The 18,112-nt window shown below is 45.2% G+C and overlaps 1 protein-coding gene across 1 annotated transcript; it reads right to left on the bottom strand.

Moving 5' to 3' along the window:
* Positions 1 to 1,467: 1,467 nt before the first annotated feature.
* On the bottom strand, positions 1,468 to 14,845 carry LOC310816444 (equilibrative nucleobase transporter 1-like; the record flags this gene model as incomplete). Its single annotated transcript, XM_083686647.1, has 11 exons — positions 1,468 to 2,984; positions 3,184 to 3,307; positions 8,601 to 8,787; positions 9,084 to 9,191; positions 10,423 to 10,541; positions 11,916 to 12,055; positions 12,201 to 12,293; positions 12,730 to 12,806; positions 12,938 to 12,984; positions 14,448 to 14,577; positions 14,659 to 14,845. 11 exons carry the CDS (start codon positions 14,843 to 14,845, stop codon positions 2,862 to 2,864), a joined length of 1,335 nt encoding a protein of 444 aa, XP_083542773.1. The 3' UTR covers positions 1,468 to 2,861.
* Between the last annotated feature and the right edge of the window lie 3,267 nt (positions 14,846 to 18,112).

Genomic DNA, 18,112 nt, shown 5'->3' with positions numbered 1-18,112 from the left:
GTTGTTGTTTCATGTTATCCATTTATTGTTTCCAGTTTATTTTTGTGTTACTCACCTTGTCTCTCATTTCAGACACTTCACCACCTGCCCTTGTGTGTTTCCTGCCTGTGTGAATGTCTACTCTGCCCTAATTGGCCTCACCTGTTCCTCATCATCCTTCCTTGTGTATTTAGTCTGTGTGTTCCTCTGTCTCTGTGTCAGTTTATCTTTGTGGCATACGTCCCAATGTCTCTGTGCCAGTTTATCTTTGTACTTTTGTGGCATACGTCCCAGCATTTCCTTGTGAAAAGTATTCCTGGTTTTTGATCTCTGAGTGTGCTTTTGACTTGCCTTTGCCTTTTTGCCGACACCTTTTCGGATTATCTGCCTGCCTTTTTGAACTACCTGCCCTGTTAGAGAGTCAAATAATGTGCCATACCGTGGAACTCGTCTTGAAAGATGACCTTACTGCTGCACGTTCCTGCCTCCTTTCAAAGTCATTCCTGTACCATCCTCTGAGATTCCAAACTATGAATTCTCTCTCTGTCTTCTTTCTGTTGCTATGCTGCTCATCAGCTGTCATTCTCCACTCATTTTACATTTAGCTCAGGGCTGTGTTCACACAATTTTTAATCATGGTACAGGTGATTTGCTTAATTTATTTTTCTCAAGCATCCTTTATCTGATTTGTTTGTTTTGGCCTAATCATGGATCCCAGAGTCTTATCTCTTGATTGACCTCGATTGACCTACCTTGTTGGCAACCTATTTGCTAAGTTGTTTGCTAACTAGCCAGACAAAAAAGTTAACACTAAGGTGTATAGTTAGGTATCTGGTGGGTTATCTAGCTAGTTACTTTTTATGTCATCTTCCCTCAGGGAAACATGGTGATTGTAGTGTTCTGTCCCCAGGGAACCTTGGGCTATCTACCCTTCTGAATTCTGCCTTTGGGGCAGTAAGGACTTATCTTTTGTGATTTTACACTCTGCCCCTAAGGAACAATGAACTGGGGCAGTAAGCATTTCTACCATGCATGTAATGTCTGCCGCCAGGGAACCAGTAAACCAACTAGGGTTGAAGTAAAAACTTCAACTCATTCAAGTCAGTGAATGAAATTATTTGAAATTGTTACTCATAGACAAATTGTTACGTAGACAAATGTCACAAGGTGCTTCACAACACAACAATACAAAGCAATATAAACAATAAATACAATGACGAATTCAGAAACTGGAGTCTATTTTTTAGGGGCTCAGACAGATAAACTTAAAGAGGACAACACAAGATTAGAGTCTGTTGTAAACTGAAAAACTGAGACATTAAACAGTAGGAGAAAATCAGCATAAAACAGGTGGCTTGATGCCCCCGGCACATTTAAGGGTAATCTAAAATACATCTAAAGGACAAGGCCTGCTGTGAGTTTATTGTGTATTGTGTATGACATGTTGATAAAGATAGAACTGATGCAGAAATAAAGATGCAGAAAAGTGTTTATTTAAGGTTGTACAGAAGGCATACGCACAATTATTATGGGGGGGAGGTGGGCGGATTGTAGCGTATTTGACATTCATATTTAACAAAAGTGTGACAATTCATCTAGCCACTGGAGAAAACCAATTCTAATGATCGCACTTCTTCAGTTCTTCATTTAACAAATTCCGTTCTTTCATGGAAGATTGACGGCACCTCTCAAATAAGCAATGGCATTATGATTAAAAATGTGTGTACAAAGCAAGATTACATAACATCAAGATTTTGCCTACTGGTGATAGTCTCAACTGTATCAACCAGACCTGTGTCATTACAAAAGAGATCCAAGCAATACAAATCTCACTATTTACACACTTTAGTCAAAGTAAGGCTGATGTAATATTGATGGGGGAGGGTAATCTTTTCCTGAGGGTAATTTTTTCGTGTTCTCTTGTGAGAGAACCGGAGGGGGATGCAAGAGTGTGCAGGAGGTTACGGAATGTGTCACTGTCACCTTGATTACTTCAATGTTACTTTCCTCCTGTGCACTTGCATTATAAACTTTAATTTATTGCCTCGGGTGTAGCAACCTCATGATGGGTGTAGAGTGGGAAATATTGAGGGTCATGGATGGGTATGTAAATAGCCGAAACCTAACGATCAACCTGGGGAATATGAATGATAGTTATCCAGGTGATAGAAATAACGCCATGTTCATTGGCTTTCCCCATAGTTTGGAGAACATACATGGCTGCAGTTGGTTGAACCGTGCAACTTATATTGATGATTTGTGCATATTGCATTTGTATTAATTAGCATTTTGAGAGCCTCATGTATTAAGTCCAAAAGGCTGTTTGTATTTGCGGCAATATGGAATGAGCGAAAGGGGAATACTGTACATGTCCGCTATTGTAAAAATGTTCATTTCCAGTGGGCTATATGGAAAAAAAGACATGCTTCTGCAGTGGAAGACATTGAAGAGAGATGTGGCCAAATTCATTGTTAATAACGGTTGTCATTTTTACCAACACAGCCTCTCAATAGTGTCCTTTTCATCACTAAAAATATCTGACTCTGCCTTTCTCGCCAGGAGTTGAACTGATGGGGGAGGGTAATCTTTTTCTTGATCGTGTCCGATTTACAAACAAAGGCGTGACAATTATAACGAGACTAGCATAACACTGCAATTTCAGGGTCTGGGGAGAAAGTATGTTTGTATGTGAAAGTGTGTTCTCTGAATGAAATGAAAGGCCTCTACACAGAACTTATTCAGCTTTGGATTTAGCCAAAAGAGGTGTAAGATTGTACCCACTCTGATTAAAATCAGCTATTATCCAAACAACACATAGAAAGGAGGCAGCTCAGTGATGCTGAGATGGCTGTGTAAGTGTGTGTTCCCTTTTTAGAGCTGGGCTAGGAGGCGGTTATGGCTTCCTGGGGTATAGTCCTCAGGGCGGCCAGGCCACGACAGTGCAGGTAGACGTTGACAGGATGGATGAAGGCCAGCAGAGTGAGAAGGGCCAGGGCTATGTTCAGCTGCAGGCAGAGAGATAGAGAGAGATGGAGGGAAGGAGCAGTGGAAACAGAGAGACAGAAAATATAGGTTTACTACTACCGCTCTCTCTACTTACTAGTGATGGCCAAGTTGATGCTGTCTCTGGTGTGAATGGTAAATGTTACTGGGAGCTCTAATCAAGGTAGTGCTCTAGTGATAGTAACAGGTAGCTTCACTCACGTATAGCGGGTCCCCTCCCAGTATTCCTTCGGTCAGGATGAAGAAGGGGTACTGCAGCAGGGCCACGAATGCAGACAGGGCGAACATCAAGCCGTAGAGCTTACCAAAGTGACAGGCAGGGAAACTAAACAGAGAGAGAGAAAGAGAGAGAGGGGGGGGGGGCAAAGGGTTACAGGAGAGTGGGGAGGAAGACAAGAGAGAAGAAGGGAGAGATAATTTAATTGACCTCCAGTGCAAAGGTATGAACCAGGTGTGATGGTCTATCCTGTTGAAACATGTATATGTTTGCAAACATCTGGTGTGTATGATGTGAATGTTAACTGTGTGTACATTGTGTGTAGTGTACATGTGTGTGAATAATAGGATTTTCCCACTTTCATCCTTGAATATAGTGTTTGTATTGTGTGATCTCCCCACTTCCACAATAACAACTTTGAACTTTTACACAATAACATATTGAACTTTTCATCATTTCAACGTGAACTGTGTGTGTGTGTGTGTGTGTGTGTGTCAGGCACACAGGGTGTTGTAATGCGTCTAGTGCAGTTGTCCTCTCGTTCATAGCTTGCTGCCGCTGGCTAGCCCTTGTGGTGAACCAGGAAGCAGCTTTGTGTGTAAGTTTTCCTTTGCCAGTACACAGGCTCTCCTTCACCAAGACTCCTGCCAGGCATCCTTGGGGCCACACACAGTAAATGAGTATCCTCACAGCCCCAGGCTAACTTGGCAGGGGATCTCTGAGCTGCAGTGGTCCCAGGAGATGCGATGTGCAGGGCTGGCATCGGCCAACCACTGTTCCACTGCCTTGTGGGTAAGTCCAGGAAGACAAAGGCGAGGGTAGCATCCATCTGCGGCAACAGCACAGGCTGTTGCCACAGCTCTCAGTTGCAGGCAAAGTCCTCGCGAAAATCATGCTCCGCAGACTCATTACCATCATCACTGAAGACCTGCATCCAGAATCCCAGTGTGACTTCCGGAAGAACAAGAGCATTGTGGATATGATTTTCACCACACGCCAACTGCAGGAAAAGTGCTGTGAACAAAAGCTAAATCTGCTCATGGCCTTTGTGGACCTCTCTAAAGCGACACAGTACACCGTGATCTCCTTTGGAAGGTCCTACTTCAGTATAGCTGCCCGAGGAAATTTGTCAACATCCTGCGACAGTTCCACGATGTGAAGATGGCCAGGGTAACAGTAGGTGGACAAGAATCTGACCCATCTGGAGTAGGCTCTGGTGTGAGGCAAGGCTGTGTTCTTGCACCAATCCTCTTCAACATCTTCCTCCTGTGTGTTACAACACTGTTGCACCAGGACATGGAAGATGAGAGCGGGTTAACCCTGGACAACCCTGGGTTGGATGGGAGCCTCTTCAACATCAGGAGGCTCCAAGCAGCAACAAAGCTTCAGTCTGTACGCATACTCGAGTTGCAGTCTGCGGACAATTGCGCTCTTGTGGCACATTCAACAGAAGAGCATACAGCAGAATGGGGCTCTCTGTCAACATTCCTAAAACAGAGGTCCTATGCCATTGGTCATCGGATCCCCCGCAGAAGCCACTCACGTTCTCCATCTCAGATTCCCTACTTGCCATTGTAATACACTTCAAGTACACTGGAAGCATCCTTTCAGAAGACTGCAGACTGCATTGACCAGGATGTGCAGAACAGGATCAAACATCATCCTTTTGGTGGCTGAGGAAAAAGGTCTTCAACAACCACAACTTGCACCTACACACCAAAGTTGCAGTCTACCAGGCAGTATGCATATCCACACTTTTGTATGGATGTGCAACTTGGACAGTCTATAGCCGCCACCTGAAACAGCTTGAGTCCTTTCACATGAAATGCCTCCAGCGCATTCGGAAACTGACCTAGCAGGACCATGTGTCACACTCAGAGACCCTACAGAAATCCACCTGTACGAGCATAGAGGCGACCGTCACCCACCACCAACTCAGATGGCTCGGTCATGCTGTAGATGGATTTGAAAACAGGCTGATAAGTAAACTGGTCTGAAAATATGATGACAGTCCTTGGCTAAAATGGTGACCATTATATTCTATTTACATATTGTGTTTAAATGTGAATTTCTCTCTGTGTTTGTGAGCTAAAGGGAATGCCTTGATCAACTGTGATCACTTTACAAGTGTTTTGGGTTTATTGTGTCATAGACGAATCAGCACACCTAGCAGACATCCTGTCTGCGATCAAATCGTTACACCCCTTTTTCTGTATTTTGATATTTGAATGTTTCATAGATGGGTTTATAGTCATATTTGATCTTATTTTAACGTGTGTTTTATGAATAGTATTTTGATGTCATTTGCATTCTTGTGTGATGTTTCTTTCCAGTATTTTGATGTGTATCTTTAATAACGTTCCACAGCCAAATGGTCAATCAGCTCATTACAATTGGAATTGGAATGTAAATGGTTTCTCCACCACTAGCTACGGATCCAGCTGAAGTCCTGTGGAAAACACTGTTTATGAAATGAATGCTATTGTTGATATAACTTGCCAGAAGGTGTCCCCTATTTGATAACATTTACATTTTACAGTTATGGCATTTATCAGACGCCTTTATCCAAAGCGACTCACAAGAAATACATTTGTTTAAGTAAGTGAATCATCTATCCATCAGTCATCATAAGATAAAGTAAGGCTCAGACCAGGGGCCATAGGCAGTCACAATGCTAGAAGAAGGAATGTTTTTTTTATTGTTTTTTTTATTAACAGGTGAGAAACTTGTACAGGAGGGTAGTGGGGGTGAAGAGGTCTTTAGGAGGGACCGTTAAGATGTAGCCTGAAGACATGGGTCTTCAATCTACGGTGGAAGATTGGTAGTGACTCTGCAGTCATGACAGCAGTGAGAAGCTCATTCCACCAGCGGGGCGCCAGGACAGTGAAAAGACGTTACAGAGTAGTGCGGCTCCTGCATCCACGTAGAGGCAGCAGTGCCAGGCGGCCAGCCGAGGTGGAAGAGCAGAGTGATTGGGCAGGGGTTTGGGGGCTGACCATTGCTTGCGTGTAGGGAGGGGCTGTTCTCTTTGCCGCCCGGTACGCAAGCACCAGGGTCTTGGGTCTAATGTGAGCTGCTAGAGTTATCTACTGTGATGGAGAAGTCTTGGAGAGGGCAGGCTTTCCCTGGGAGGAAGAGCAGCTCAGTCGTGTTAAGGTTGAGCTTGAGGTGGTGGGCTGACATCCAAGCAGAAATGTCTGTAAGACACACAGAGACACATGTTGCCAACTGTGAGTCAGAAGGGGGCAATGAGAGAAAGAGTTGAGTGTCATCTGCGTAGCTGTGGTAGGAGAAACCGTGTGAGGAAATTACCGAGCCAAGTAAGGGCAAGAACAGTAAGGGCCCTAGGACAGAGCCCCGGGGGACCCCAGTGGTGTGGGCTCGTGGAGAGGACACCTGGTAAGAGTGATCGGACAGGTATGATGCAAACCAGGAGAGTGCAGAGCCAGAGATGCCCAATTCTGAGAGGGTGGAGAGAAGGATCGGGTGGTTTACTGTGTCGAATGCAGCGGACAGGTCCAGAAGAATGAGAACAGAGGAGAGGGAGGAAGCTCGAGCAGAGTGGAGGGCCTCCGTGACAGCAAGGAGAGCAGTCTCAGTAGAGTGCCCAGCCTTAAAGCCGGATTGGTGAAGGTCAAGGAGGTTGTTCTGAAGGAGGTAGTTAGACAGTTGGTTAGAGACAGCACGTTCAAGGGTTTTAGATAAGAAGGAGAGAAGGGATACTGGTCTGTAGTTATGGACAGCAGACGGGTCAAGAATTGGTTTCTTGAGAAGAGGCTTGACTCTTGACTCTGGCTGTCTTGATGAAAGATCCATTCTTGGTAGAAATCCCACTTGGTCTAGGGATGGCATAAATTGTTTCCAGAATCTCACTTCGAGGAGACTTGTCCGATCTCCTATGTGAGTTAGCATGTATAGTCTTATTAGACAATCTTATTTTCAATCAATTACATTCCCAGAATCTTCGACTACGATGGTATGTTTTAGATGTTATGTTCACACTTTTGATTGTATGACTTGAACAAAGCTAAATAGCTTATATTTCCCTTGTCTAAATAAATCCTCTGAATTGATGATCACGCTTCTCTCATTTGTCTGAGAATGCTATGGTGAAATCTGTATGCTAGGATAATCTGCTAGCACGTCGCTTTGAATGATTTTGGCCCGGTTATCCTTAGATATATCTTTCAATGATTCAATGTTCAACGCACAAATATGGTTAAGGTGTCTGTTTTGGCGTGTGAGGCGTTGTATATAGCATGCGAGTAGACTGGTTATTAACTGGTTATTTGTATAATTGATTCCCGACTAATCTGACATTCAAAGAGTCTAGTGTGGTGCTCTCGTTGGTGGCCACAACACTTAACAGAGTAATCTATCTGTAATGTGTTCATTACATTTGGCGAGACTATCAGTAGGGAGCCTCTAAGTCATCGTTTGCAATATAGGATTTAAATCAAACTTCTATACTAACTATTCTACATTCCATCTGGCAATCTAAGACTTGAGTTTAACGGTCACTTCAATGCCATCCGGATGCCAGTTGACCGTCTGCTACAGAAGTTCTTATACGGACAGTTACAACTGGGCCGTCGCTCCGCAGGTGGTCAGAAAAAGCGGCTGAAGGACCAACTGAAGACTTCCCTAAAGAATTGCGGTATGAACCCTACCACCCTGGAGGCTGCTGCTGCAGATCACTCCACCCTGCCACCAAGGAGTACAGCTAGCAGAGGAGAGAAGCCAAACACTACCTCGCAAGGAGGCAGAGAAGAAAGATGTCCATGGCTGCACCTGTGTCACGCCTGAGGTTGCTGTCTGGTGACTCTGGTGCCCCCCTCTGGCGGTCCGGTGCCAGTGCTCTCCTAATCATCAGGATTGCTATCACCTGTTTGTCCTGTCCTGTGTTTGTTATATATAGCCTGTGTGTTCCCTATGTCTTTGTCGGAGATTCTCTCTGCCTGTCTGTGAGTAACCTGTCTGCCAGTCTGTATCAGATTGTTACCCCGTTGCCCTATACCATTATTTCTTAGTCCACTTATTAAATGTGTACCTTTGTTGATGGAGCCTGGTTTTCTCCACCTTTATTTTACCCTTTATTCCAGTATATGTTTTTGTGCCTTGCGCCAACCCTCTCATTAAATACATTCTTTATTTTCTACTAGGTCTTCTGTCTGAGTATTCATCCACACTTGGGTTCACCTCACCACCAATCCTAACACACCTGCCCCAGTGGGTCAGGCCTTCATATGCCCTGCCTGTGGCAGATAGTGTGCATCCCACATTGGACTATACAGTCAACAACGGACCCACAAACAGTAGTCAATCATTGGCCACGATGGACTACCATAAGCAGCAGTAAGTAAGCAGTGTGTGTGTGTGTGTGTGTGTGTGTGTGACTTACGCAATGCTGATGAACGCAGCGTTGCCTCCGTATAGGAAGGAGCGGTTGACGACCTGCAGTATGAAGGTGAGGTACTGCACAGGGAGGACGGGCGTGGCGGCACAGATGGAGAACAGGACGCACTGCAGCGCCGTCAGAGACAGAGAGAGCACCGATGACTGCAGGTCTGCCTCCCGCTCGCTCTCTCCTGCACACACACACAAACACACACGCACGCATGCACGCACGCACACACACACACACAGATAGGATTAACGTCACAGTACATAACCTGTCGATTTCCTCCATTCCATCGCCTGTCCACACACAGATAAATAACAGAGTCAGAGAATTCAACAATACTCAAACGACAGCCTGCTTCTTAGATCTGGTGTATGGTGAGAGTTTGGATAGTGCTTATGATTCGGAGGGTGAGGCTTGGTGTGTGTGTGTGTGTGTTGTGTTCTGTTGTGTTGTGTTGTGTTGTAGGTGTATGGTTGGTACCTGGGGCCCTGGACTTGCCCTTGTGTCGGTCCATGATGAGGCCATTCAAAGGGGCAAAAAGCCCCCCACACAGCTGGGTCACTGCAAACGCATTGATGTACGTGCTTACTGGAGGTAAAAACAGAGCCAATGAGGACGGGGTTTGAAAAAAGGGAAAAACTAAACTGGAGTAAAGCAAATAAAGGTAAATCTAAATATGGCACAGTTAGATCCTGAGGTCCTTCTCTGACCCTAACCCAATGAACAGTAAGTGTCGTAGCTGCATGACAGACAGCCAGACCAGGTGAAACATGAAAAACTTGGACAGGACACAATCCCGGAAACTACGCTCTGAGAGAGAGAGAGAGAGAGAGAGAAACGACTGGGTAACAACTGAAACACACAGAGATGGAGGTGCCAAGCGGTCAGCAGAGGTTGAAGAATGGATTGATCAGGCTGGGGTTTGGGGACTGACCAGTGTTTGCTGATAAGGAGGGGCTGTTACCTTTACCGCTCTGTAGCCGAGCACCATATTTCACAGATGAATATTTTTGCTGTAAATCTTGGGCAGATTCTTTTTTCTCCAAACTTTCCCCTTGCAATCACTCACACCAAGATAATATTAATGTTATCTGTCCTCAATACTTTTTTCCAGACCTCTGCAGGCTTTTTAGCAAACTCAACCTGGCCATCCTTTTTGAGGTTAACTAATTGTTTTCACCCTTCAGTGAAGCGTCTGTAGTTCGGCTGGTGATGTATTATGCAGATGGTAGTTTCTGATACATTCACGCCTACCTCCTGGAGAGTGTTTCTGATCTGTGGGACAGTTATGTTGGCTTTTTTCATCCATTGTGGAAGTCTTCCTTGCCCGCCCGTTTGTGATAGCTGAGCTCACCAGTGCGTTTCTTTTTAATGATGTTCCCAACTGTTGATTTTGGCAAGCCTACGATTTTGGCTATGTCTGATTTTTCAGCTTAATAATGGCTTCCTTGACTTTCATTGACACCTCTTTGGTGACAGACACCAATAGCAAACTCCATACGCAAATTCAAAGCCTAGAATCTATACTACACATTGACAGCTCTCTTATGCCTGCACGAATGATGTGACGGAACTGATTTAACAGAAACACCAATTATTCCATTACTTTTGGGTACCCTAAAAGAGCACTATGCATAAAAAGTGTTAAAAATGTCTGAATGGTGAAACCAATATGTACACAAATACCATCATATCAGAACTGAATCTCTACTTTAACCTCATAGTAATTGTTCCATTTAAATAAATGTAAACAGCTATTTGTGCAACTTTGCTAATCAATAATCATCCAATTTATATTGAGGTAAATCCACAAACACACCTTCATTTTCTGTTTTCCTGTTGTTATTGGGTGTGACCTCGGTCACAGCATCATCCTGCATGCTGCCATTGGCTGCTGCCGGCTCTGGGCTGACGGTCCCCCTCTGTCCACAGTTCATCCTGTCAAAGGAACAACATGAAACTCAAACTTTATTCTCTCTCTCCATTCCTTTTTTCTCCCTGGCTTCTCTCTCTTTATCTCTGGTCACTATGGCCAACTACTACAGTTATAACTAGTAAGAATCAAGCATGAACTCCCACTGACAAAGACTAATTCTTAACCATTTAACTTTGCGTAGGCTGAAGCAAGGCAGGGTGAAGCAAGTGTCCCGAAATATAGATTAGCCTATTTCATTTGGGGGAGGGGGAGGTGCGTTGGGGGCAATGTTTTTCTCTCTCTAAATCGAGTCTCTTCTTGGTATGTTCACTCTTTCTCCGGTCCTATCCTCTGTACAGCGACTGTCAACTGTGCATTTTTGGTGGACAATCCTTTGCATGCAATAACTGCCACAAAACGGTATGTTTCTAAACAACACTATATAAACAATGTTGTGTCAGACTCACATTCCCATCAGCCTGAAGCCATTGGGCAGAAGCAGGAAGTTATTGGCGATGATGAAAATGAGGGAGAACTGTTTACTGCCCACTGCAGTCTGAGAGACAAGCAGAGAAGTGTCTGTGTATGTATGTGTGTGTGTCTGTTTGGCGAGGTCACTGACCGTGAAATAGGGGGATTATGCATAAAAAGTGGTGTAATTTCTCAATGGTGAAACCAATATGTACACAAATTTACTCTTGGTAAGGCCACACTAGTGTGTATTCTTCATGACAACAATGTCCACCAAGTCGGGAGTGGGTCTACGCCCAGGTTGTTCAAGTGGAGATTCCCACAAATGCTGGAGGAGAGGAGGTGGAGGAGGAAGGTGCTACTGTCATGCTTGTGGCAGACCATGATAAAGGCAATATCAATCAAGCAAATCATCTGTACAGATGTTACCATGATTAGGCGAAAACAAATTCCTCCTTTATCTGATTTGTTTGTTTTGGCCTAGTCTTGGATCCCAGAATCTCACCCTCGATTGACCTACCTTGGTGGCAAATTATTTGATGAGTTGTTAGCTAACTATCCAGACAAAAAAGTTAACACTAAGGTGTATAGTTAGTTATCTGGTGGGTAATCTAGCTAGCTACTTTTGATGTCGTCTTCCCTCAGGGAAACATTGTGATTGTAGTTTTCTGTCCCCGGGGAACCATGGGCTATCTACCCTTCTGAGTTCTGCCTTTTGGGCAGTAAGTACTTTTTTCCACCTTTTGTGATTTTACTCTCTGCCCCTAGGGAACAATGGACTGGGGCAGTAAGCACTTCTACCATACATGTAATGTTCTGCCCCCAGGGAACCAGTAAACCTACTATGGTTGAGGTAAAAACTTGAACTCATTCAGGTCAGAGAGGGAGATCAGATGGGCCCTCAAGGCATTGTGGGATCTGCTTACCCATATGTGTAGCCCTCAGGTAGGGGGTAAGGGATGTGCTTCTTGGGTAACAGTAGGAAGGTCCTGACCAAGTGTATGACGGCATACGCGGACAAGAAGAGAAAGGATGCTCGGAGAGAAACCCCAGCCTCAAACAGCAACTAAAGGAAGGAAGAGACAGGAGTGGAATTATTATCATCATCATCTGAGGTCATGAAAAATAATAGAAATGTCTGAGAGATCAATACAATATGTGAGTGAAATAGTGTGATTGTGCGTGTGCATGTGTGTGTGTCTTACTCTTACCTTGATGATGAAGAAGAGGGCAGAAGAGGAGTCGAAGGCTCCATTGTACAGAGTGATGATGGTGGAGCGATGGGAGCAAAACAGGTTTCCAACCTACGGGAAGAGAGCGAGCAGTTTACCTCGTGTGTGTGTGTAAGTGAGTATGTGTGTGTTTGCATTTGCGTGTGTGTTTCTCGTGCCATCATGGTTATCTATTCCTCAGACTGATGACATACAAACGTATCAAAGCGTTCTCCATCTCCAGAGGTGTTTGCGCACAATATTGTGAATTTTGAAAATTGGCCTAGAGCACAAATTGGGCTCAAACCTCAGATTACGTTTGCACTTTGATAGTTCTTAGTAGTAATTCGACCAACATATTGATCTTTGTTTGAGGAAATAAGCTCTCTAGCCTGAGGACTCTAGCCTATGTTTATGTAGCTCTCCAGCCTATGTTTATGTAGGAGACAGAGATCATGATAGAACCTCATAAAGAACACCTTGGGGGTAGCTATGGTAACACCCTGGGTTCAGTGGCGACTGGGCCTACCTGTATGTTGGAGACCAGAAGCAAGACGCCACCGACCGCAATGAAGGAGAGTGCCGGGTAGAGAAGGGCAGACAGAGCTGACAGACAAAGCAGAAAGCTTTAGTACATTTTAAAACTCCATGGTGTCTGACCATGTTACGTCATCATCATGATCTCAAAACGTTGGGGTACATACTAAACAGTATTGAAGATAAGGGAAGGTTTTTACTTGCACTGGAGAAGGCTACTAACAAGTTACCAGTGGTGTACAGTGATCTGTTGAGGAAGTTAAAACAACCAGACAACAACAATACAATATTAGGCTGTGACAAATCAACAATCAACGCAATTGAACTGTTGAGAAAAGAGATCTGGTCTGTCAAAGGAAAGCCTGTGATATAACTGTGCTTTGATTAGCCCACTAACACTGGTGAGATATAGTTGGCCCGTTTCCATGTGCTGGAACATTAATGCATTGTTAGGGTGGGTGGTAGTGTGGTGGACCCAAGTGCGGAGAGATAAGTGGGGAATGGGGTACAAACAAACACGGGGACCAAACGGCAAAACGAGCTCCGTTAAAAAAAGGTACACACTTAACAAGTGGAATAATACGGAGGACGGGATCATCACTGAGACTGGTGAAGCAGACAGGGAGAATCTCAGACAAAGACATGGGGAACACACAGGCTAGATATACAAACAGGGGACAGAACACACAGGTGTGACGATTCAGGGTCGATTGGGAGGCCACTGACCCGTATAGCCAGAGGTGGGCGCCAGAGTCACCAGACAGCAACCTCAGGCGTGACATGCATTGATTACCTTGGAGTTCCCACAGCGTGCGCTGAGTGCAATGGCGAAGCACACTGACACAATAATAGTAATTGTCATGTGCATGGATTGGCGCTTCTTGAGTAAGCTATCTTTAGAGAATTGCCTAACTAATCATCGTGGTGAGTTAAGCTTTTAGCAGGCCACGCGTCTTTTCAACTTCACTTTTATCATATTGTGCAGAAAAGGGAAGGTCTGACTGAGCATGCAGGCGCGTTGGGGAAACCATCTAGCTGCCTCAGTTTATTCTCACTGTAGCCGAGGTATACAGTATTGACAGGCTGCTCTGTCTTATGAAATGTAGACCTATTGAAAAACTGCCCGTTTCTGCCCCCCCCAATGATGAATGGAACTCGGCGCCTATGTGTAGAGCTGTTTGGTTATTGTGGTCGCGAACATTGAAGCATGTTCTTGCTGCTGCATGTCCCAAACTCCTTTCTAAGTCATTCCTGTACTACCCTCTGAGAATCCAAACTTTGAATTCTCTCTCTGTCAAAGTCAACCAAGAGATGAGATTATGGGATCCGAGATTAGGCCAAAACAAACTCCTTAATGGCATTCTAACAAAAGTTGCCTGAAGTCTCCATCAGATAAAGGATGCTTGAGACAACAAATCAAGCAAATCATCTGTACAGATGGTATGAATAGGTCAAAACAAATTCCTCACAGCATTTTAACAAAACCTGACGTCTCCATGAGATGATTCCATCAATCAAGCAGGAGACAATGCGTAACTTTAGTCATACTAGTGTTGTGACTGCAGGCTTCATAAAAATTGCACCAGGACATGTTGTCTCAGGGAGATATTGAAAACTGTCAACTTATTAAACTTTTTAGTTATTAACACAATGGTCACTAGATAAACAAGCTTGATTAGGTCTTTATGAACAAAGTTGTGTCAGACTCACATTGCCATCAGCCTGAGCACCGTGGTGCCAAAGTGGTCAAAGATGAAGCCGCTGGGCAGCAGCAGGAAGTTGTTCAGGAATGTGGCGATGGTGAAGATGAGGGAGAACTGTTCATCCTGCCCACTGCAGTCTGAGAGAAAGAGTTTTTTGTTATGAATGACAGAGTGAGTGAGTGAGTCAGTGAGTGTGGGTGTGTGGTGAGGTCACTGACCTAGGACCTGTGTGCTGTTGACCCCTGTGGCGTTCACACACAGGTAGCTGAAATAGCCCTCCGTCTTCAGGACGAACACCAGGGAGGCCCAGCCGAACAGGGCTCCCGCAAAACATAGGCATTCCAGCAGCCCCGTGGCTAGGGTCAGCCAGCGCCGCACCCCTACCCCGCCCTCACACACCAGCATGCCCCCCCCACACACACACAGCGCCTAGATGTCACTCTTCCTTTAGCTTAATCTCCTAAAGCTTTCCTTGTGGAATCACCTCCTCTTTCTCTTCCTCTGAAGTGTCTTCAGATCTCAAAGAGTCTTTCCTGAATGTAATGATTTAATGACAAACATTGCCTTTCTGAGTTGATTAATAACTGCCCATGGCACTCAGGAACATGCAAATAGTTGTGCAAATACATAATAGAAAGTACAAACAAATCAACATTTGTCATTTCATCATAAAGAAACTACACACAAACCAATATTGCACACAAACTACCCCATTTGCAACATTTATTTGCATGGAAACAAACAGCCAGCCGACTACTCACAGTTCAGAAGAATCTCCTCCTGCCACTCTTACAAACAAGTCTTCCTCCCTCTGACTTTCTCGCTCATTCTTTAGACTGTAGCCCTTCCTTCCACCCATTCGCCCCACCCCTACACACTCCTATCTCCTGAATGCATCTGCAGTCTTACCAATCTCACGAAACCTGTTTGAGAGACACATATTTTATACAAGAGACCCCAAAGGTGTGGTGACCTGAAACTGGGAGTGAGGCCCCTTATTCATTGTATCCATATGATGACGAGACAAACCTGTTGATTAGTATGATCATTGATCAAATTTATTGGCCTTACATGGCCTTCATTCCCTGAACAGGAGCACCGTCCAAAGCAAGCGGCGCATAGTCATTGGTTATTCTCCCAACCAGTCCCTCCCTCAAAACCCCCCATGTACCTCCTGTGGTGGAAGTCTAGGATTTACCACTCTGTACTTTAGCTCTTCGGAGGTAAGAATCAAGAAACAAGTCCTGAGTCGCCACAATATCTGAGTCCGGTATTTATTGCTTGTAAACAAGAGACAAGAGCGTAACAGCAGCCCAGCGTAGAACCGGGGTTCGTTCAGCACAAGTCTAAAGAGACAATGATCAGGTTTGTCTTTTATACAGTTTGAACATATTGCCAGGCGCCTACAAGGCTATCGGCTGATGGCCTTGTGCTTACGTGAGAAAGGGCAGGAGAGAACGAACAATGGGGAGACTTTCTTATTGATTAATCGCCGTTCAACATTTCACACCTATCGACAGGATGCGCCTATCCCCCCACTATTGCTCTCTCCTACCACTCCCTCAGAGATCACCGCTGTTCATATGGTAAATCATACAGTGCTTCTCAGAACAATGGCTATAGAACTTTAGAGGAGTGGCAAGAGAAAATGTCATCACAGTAGTTACACAAGTTGTATCAGTCATATGAAAGTGTATAACCTGAAAATAGTTCTATGAATGTATTTTCCATAACAATCCCTCCTTTTAACATTTAATTCCTTGAATGTTAACAACACTTCAGCCTAAATATCATATTTCACTGGACGGAGGTTCTCATATCCTCCTCATCAAATAAGTTAAACCCGGGAAAGGGATCCAGGTTAGAAACGTCATCCCCTGTCTCCATTCGTTCGAGCACCATGTTGGTTGTCATCATGTGGGTGGCCGCCCTCCTTGTACATGCCTTGCAAACCACCGACATCACCATACAACAGGTCATCAAGAAAGCGATAATTGCACATATGGTAACCAGCAACTTAGCTATAGAGGCCCCCCATGGTCCGAGCACTTGACCCATTGAGGTGAAAACATCAAAGCCATGGGTTTGGTGGAGCATCTCTATACCTCTGTGTGTTCCCTCTACCAAATCCTTTACCGGGCTAGTGGCATCTGTGATGTATGTACAACATTCGGTACCAATAATGTGGCAGACTCCCCCTTGGGAAGCCAAAATCATGTCCAGAGCCATTCTGTTTTGCAGGGCCGTCGTTCTAGTCTCATCTAGTTCCTTTGCTACTGCCGAAATAGCCACTGTGGTAAGGTTCATGTGTTTTTCTAGCACCTGGGAGAGTGCTTCTATTTCTGCCTGGGATGTGTATGTGCCATAACTAGGGACTAGGACACTCAGAAATCTTTGGCCAAAAGACAGTGCTCTCTTGTGTATGTACGAAGGGCGATACAGTGTTGCCATTTCCCTGTCATCTGCACGCCTGATTAAGGGCATCAAATATGCCAAATAGCAAGTTCCACCTGCATTCTTTGGTACACAACTGTAAGCTTTTGAACCACAGACTAAGTACACTTGCTCTGGCAGTGGGTTAGCTGCGGTGAGGTCGAATTGGGTTTGGTTTTCTGCATTATCCTGACAATCACTCTTTCCCAGATAAACTTGGCCTCTTGTCTTAGTAGAGAAACAGTATGGCACCTTATGTAGCTCGTATACAGCCACTGGGGATCGTGGCACTGAACAGTTTCGTGGTTTCAGTGGTCTTGTGACTACCGGCTGCGCGCAGTTATGCATATGCACCGTCATCGAGTGTAGGCGGTAATAGCTAGGCCAAGGAGTTTTCCCACGACCGCATCTACTCGTATGGTCGGGGCGTATGCCGTTGGGGAACAGTTGGCTGGGTATAGAGGGGAGTTAGCTCCGGTACAGTTGGTTTGAACCAGAGTCATCTGTATCTTAGTGTTTTCCCCGTTAGTGAACATTCTTCTTTTGTAGGTTATACGGAGTAGCTTAGAGATATTTACTCCGTTAGGTCTATACTCAGAGTTGACGGTCATTATGACAAAATCAGTTAGGGCATCAACCTGCTCTGTGACCGGGGCCAACAATTGCTTCGGTGTATAGCAGTCATTGTCATTTACAGTCAGCTGTGAAGCAAGTCCCGTCCAGTTATGAGTTTCCCAGTCCACTTTGGTGAAGGGGACGGGTGTCAATGTTGGGGATCGTGAGGAGGCAGGGATGTGTTGGCAGATCCAACAATCCGTCATGTTACCTTGTCTAGCGTAATCCACCATTATTCTTAATGCCAGATTGTCTCTGCTCGCATGTGTCGGAGCCTCTCCTCCAGGCTCGGCTCCTCCAACAATAGTGGCAGCAATCAGAAAACATCCGATCACCCTCCTCACCCCTTCGGAACTCCACTCCGTAGGCCGCAATTGTCTCGGCGGCTTCATGGTGTTTCAATTATGTTGGAATCAGAGGTTGCTAGCACGTGATTCTTGTTGGAGCCCTGCGGTGGCTCAGTGTTGTCCTTGTCTCTGGCCTTACTACTCCTCTCCGGGGCTGGCCGCTGACGTCTAGTCTCGCTGGGTCGCTCCTGGTCTGCCCGCTGATGGCTGGTCTCGCTGGTCTGCCTGCTGACGTCTGGTTTCGCTGGGTCACTCCCGGTCTGCCCGCTGATGGCTG

This window comes from Argentina silus, assembly GCF_951799395.1.
Source record: "Argentina silus genome assembly, chromosome: 15".
Classification (NCBI taxonomy): Eukaryota; Metazoa; Chordata; class Actinopteri; order Argentiniformes; family Argentinidae; genus Argentina; species Argentina silus.
Note: the sequence above shows the minus strand (reverse complement) of the source record. Positions and strands in the feature narration are given on the sequence as shown.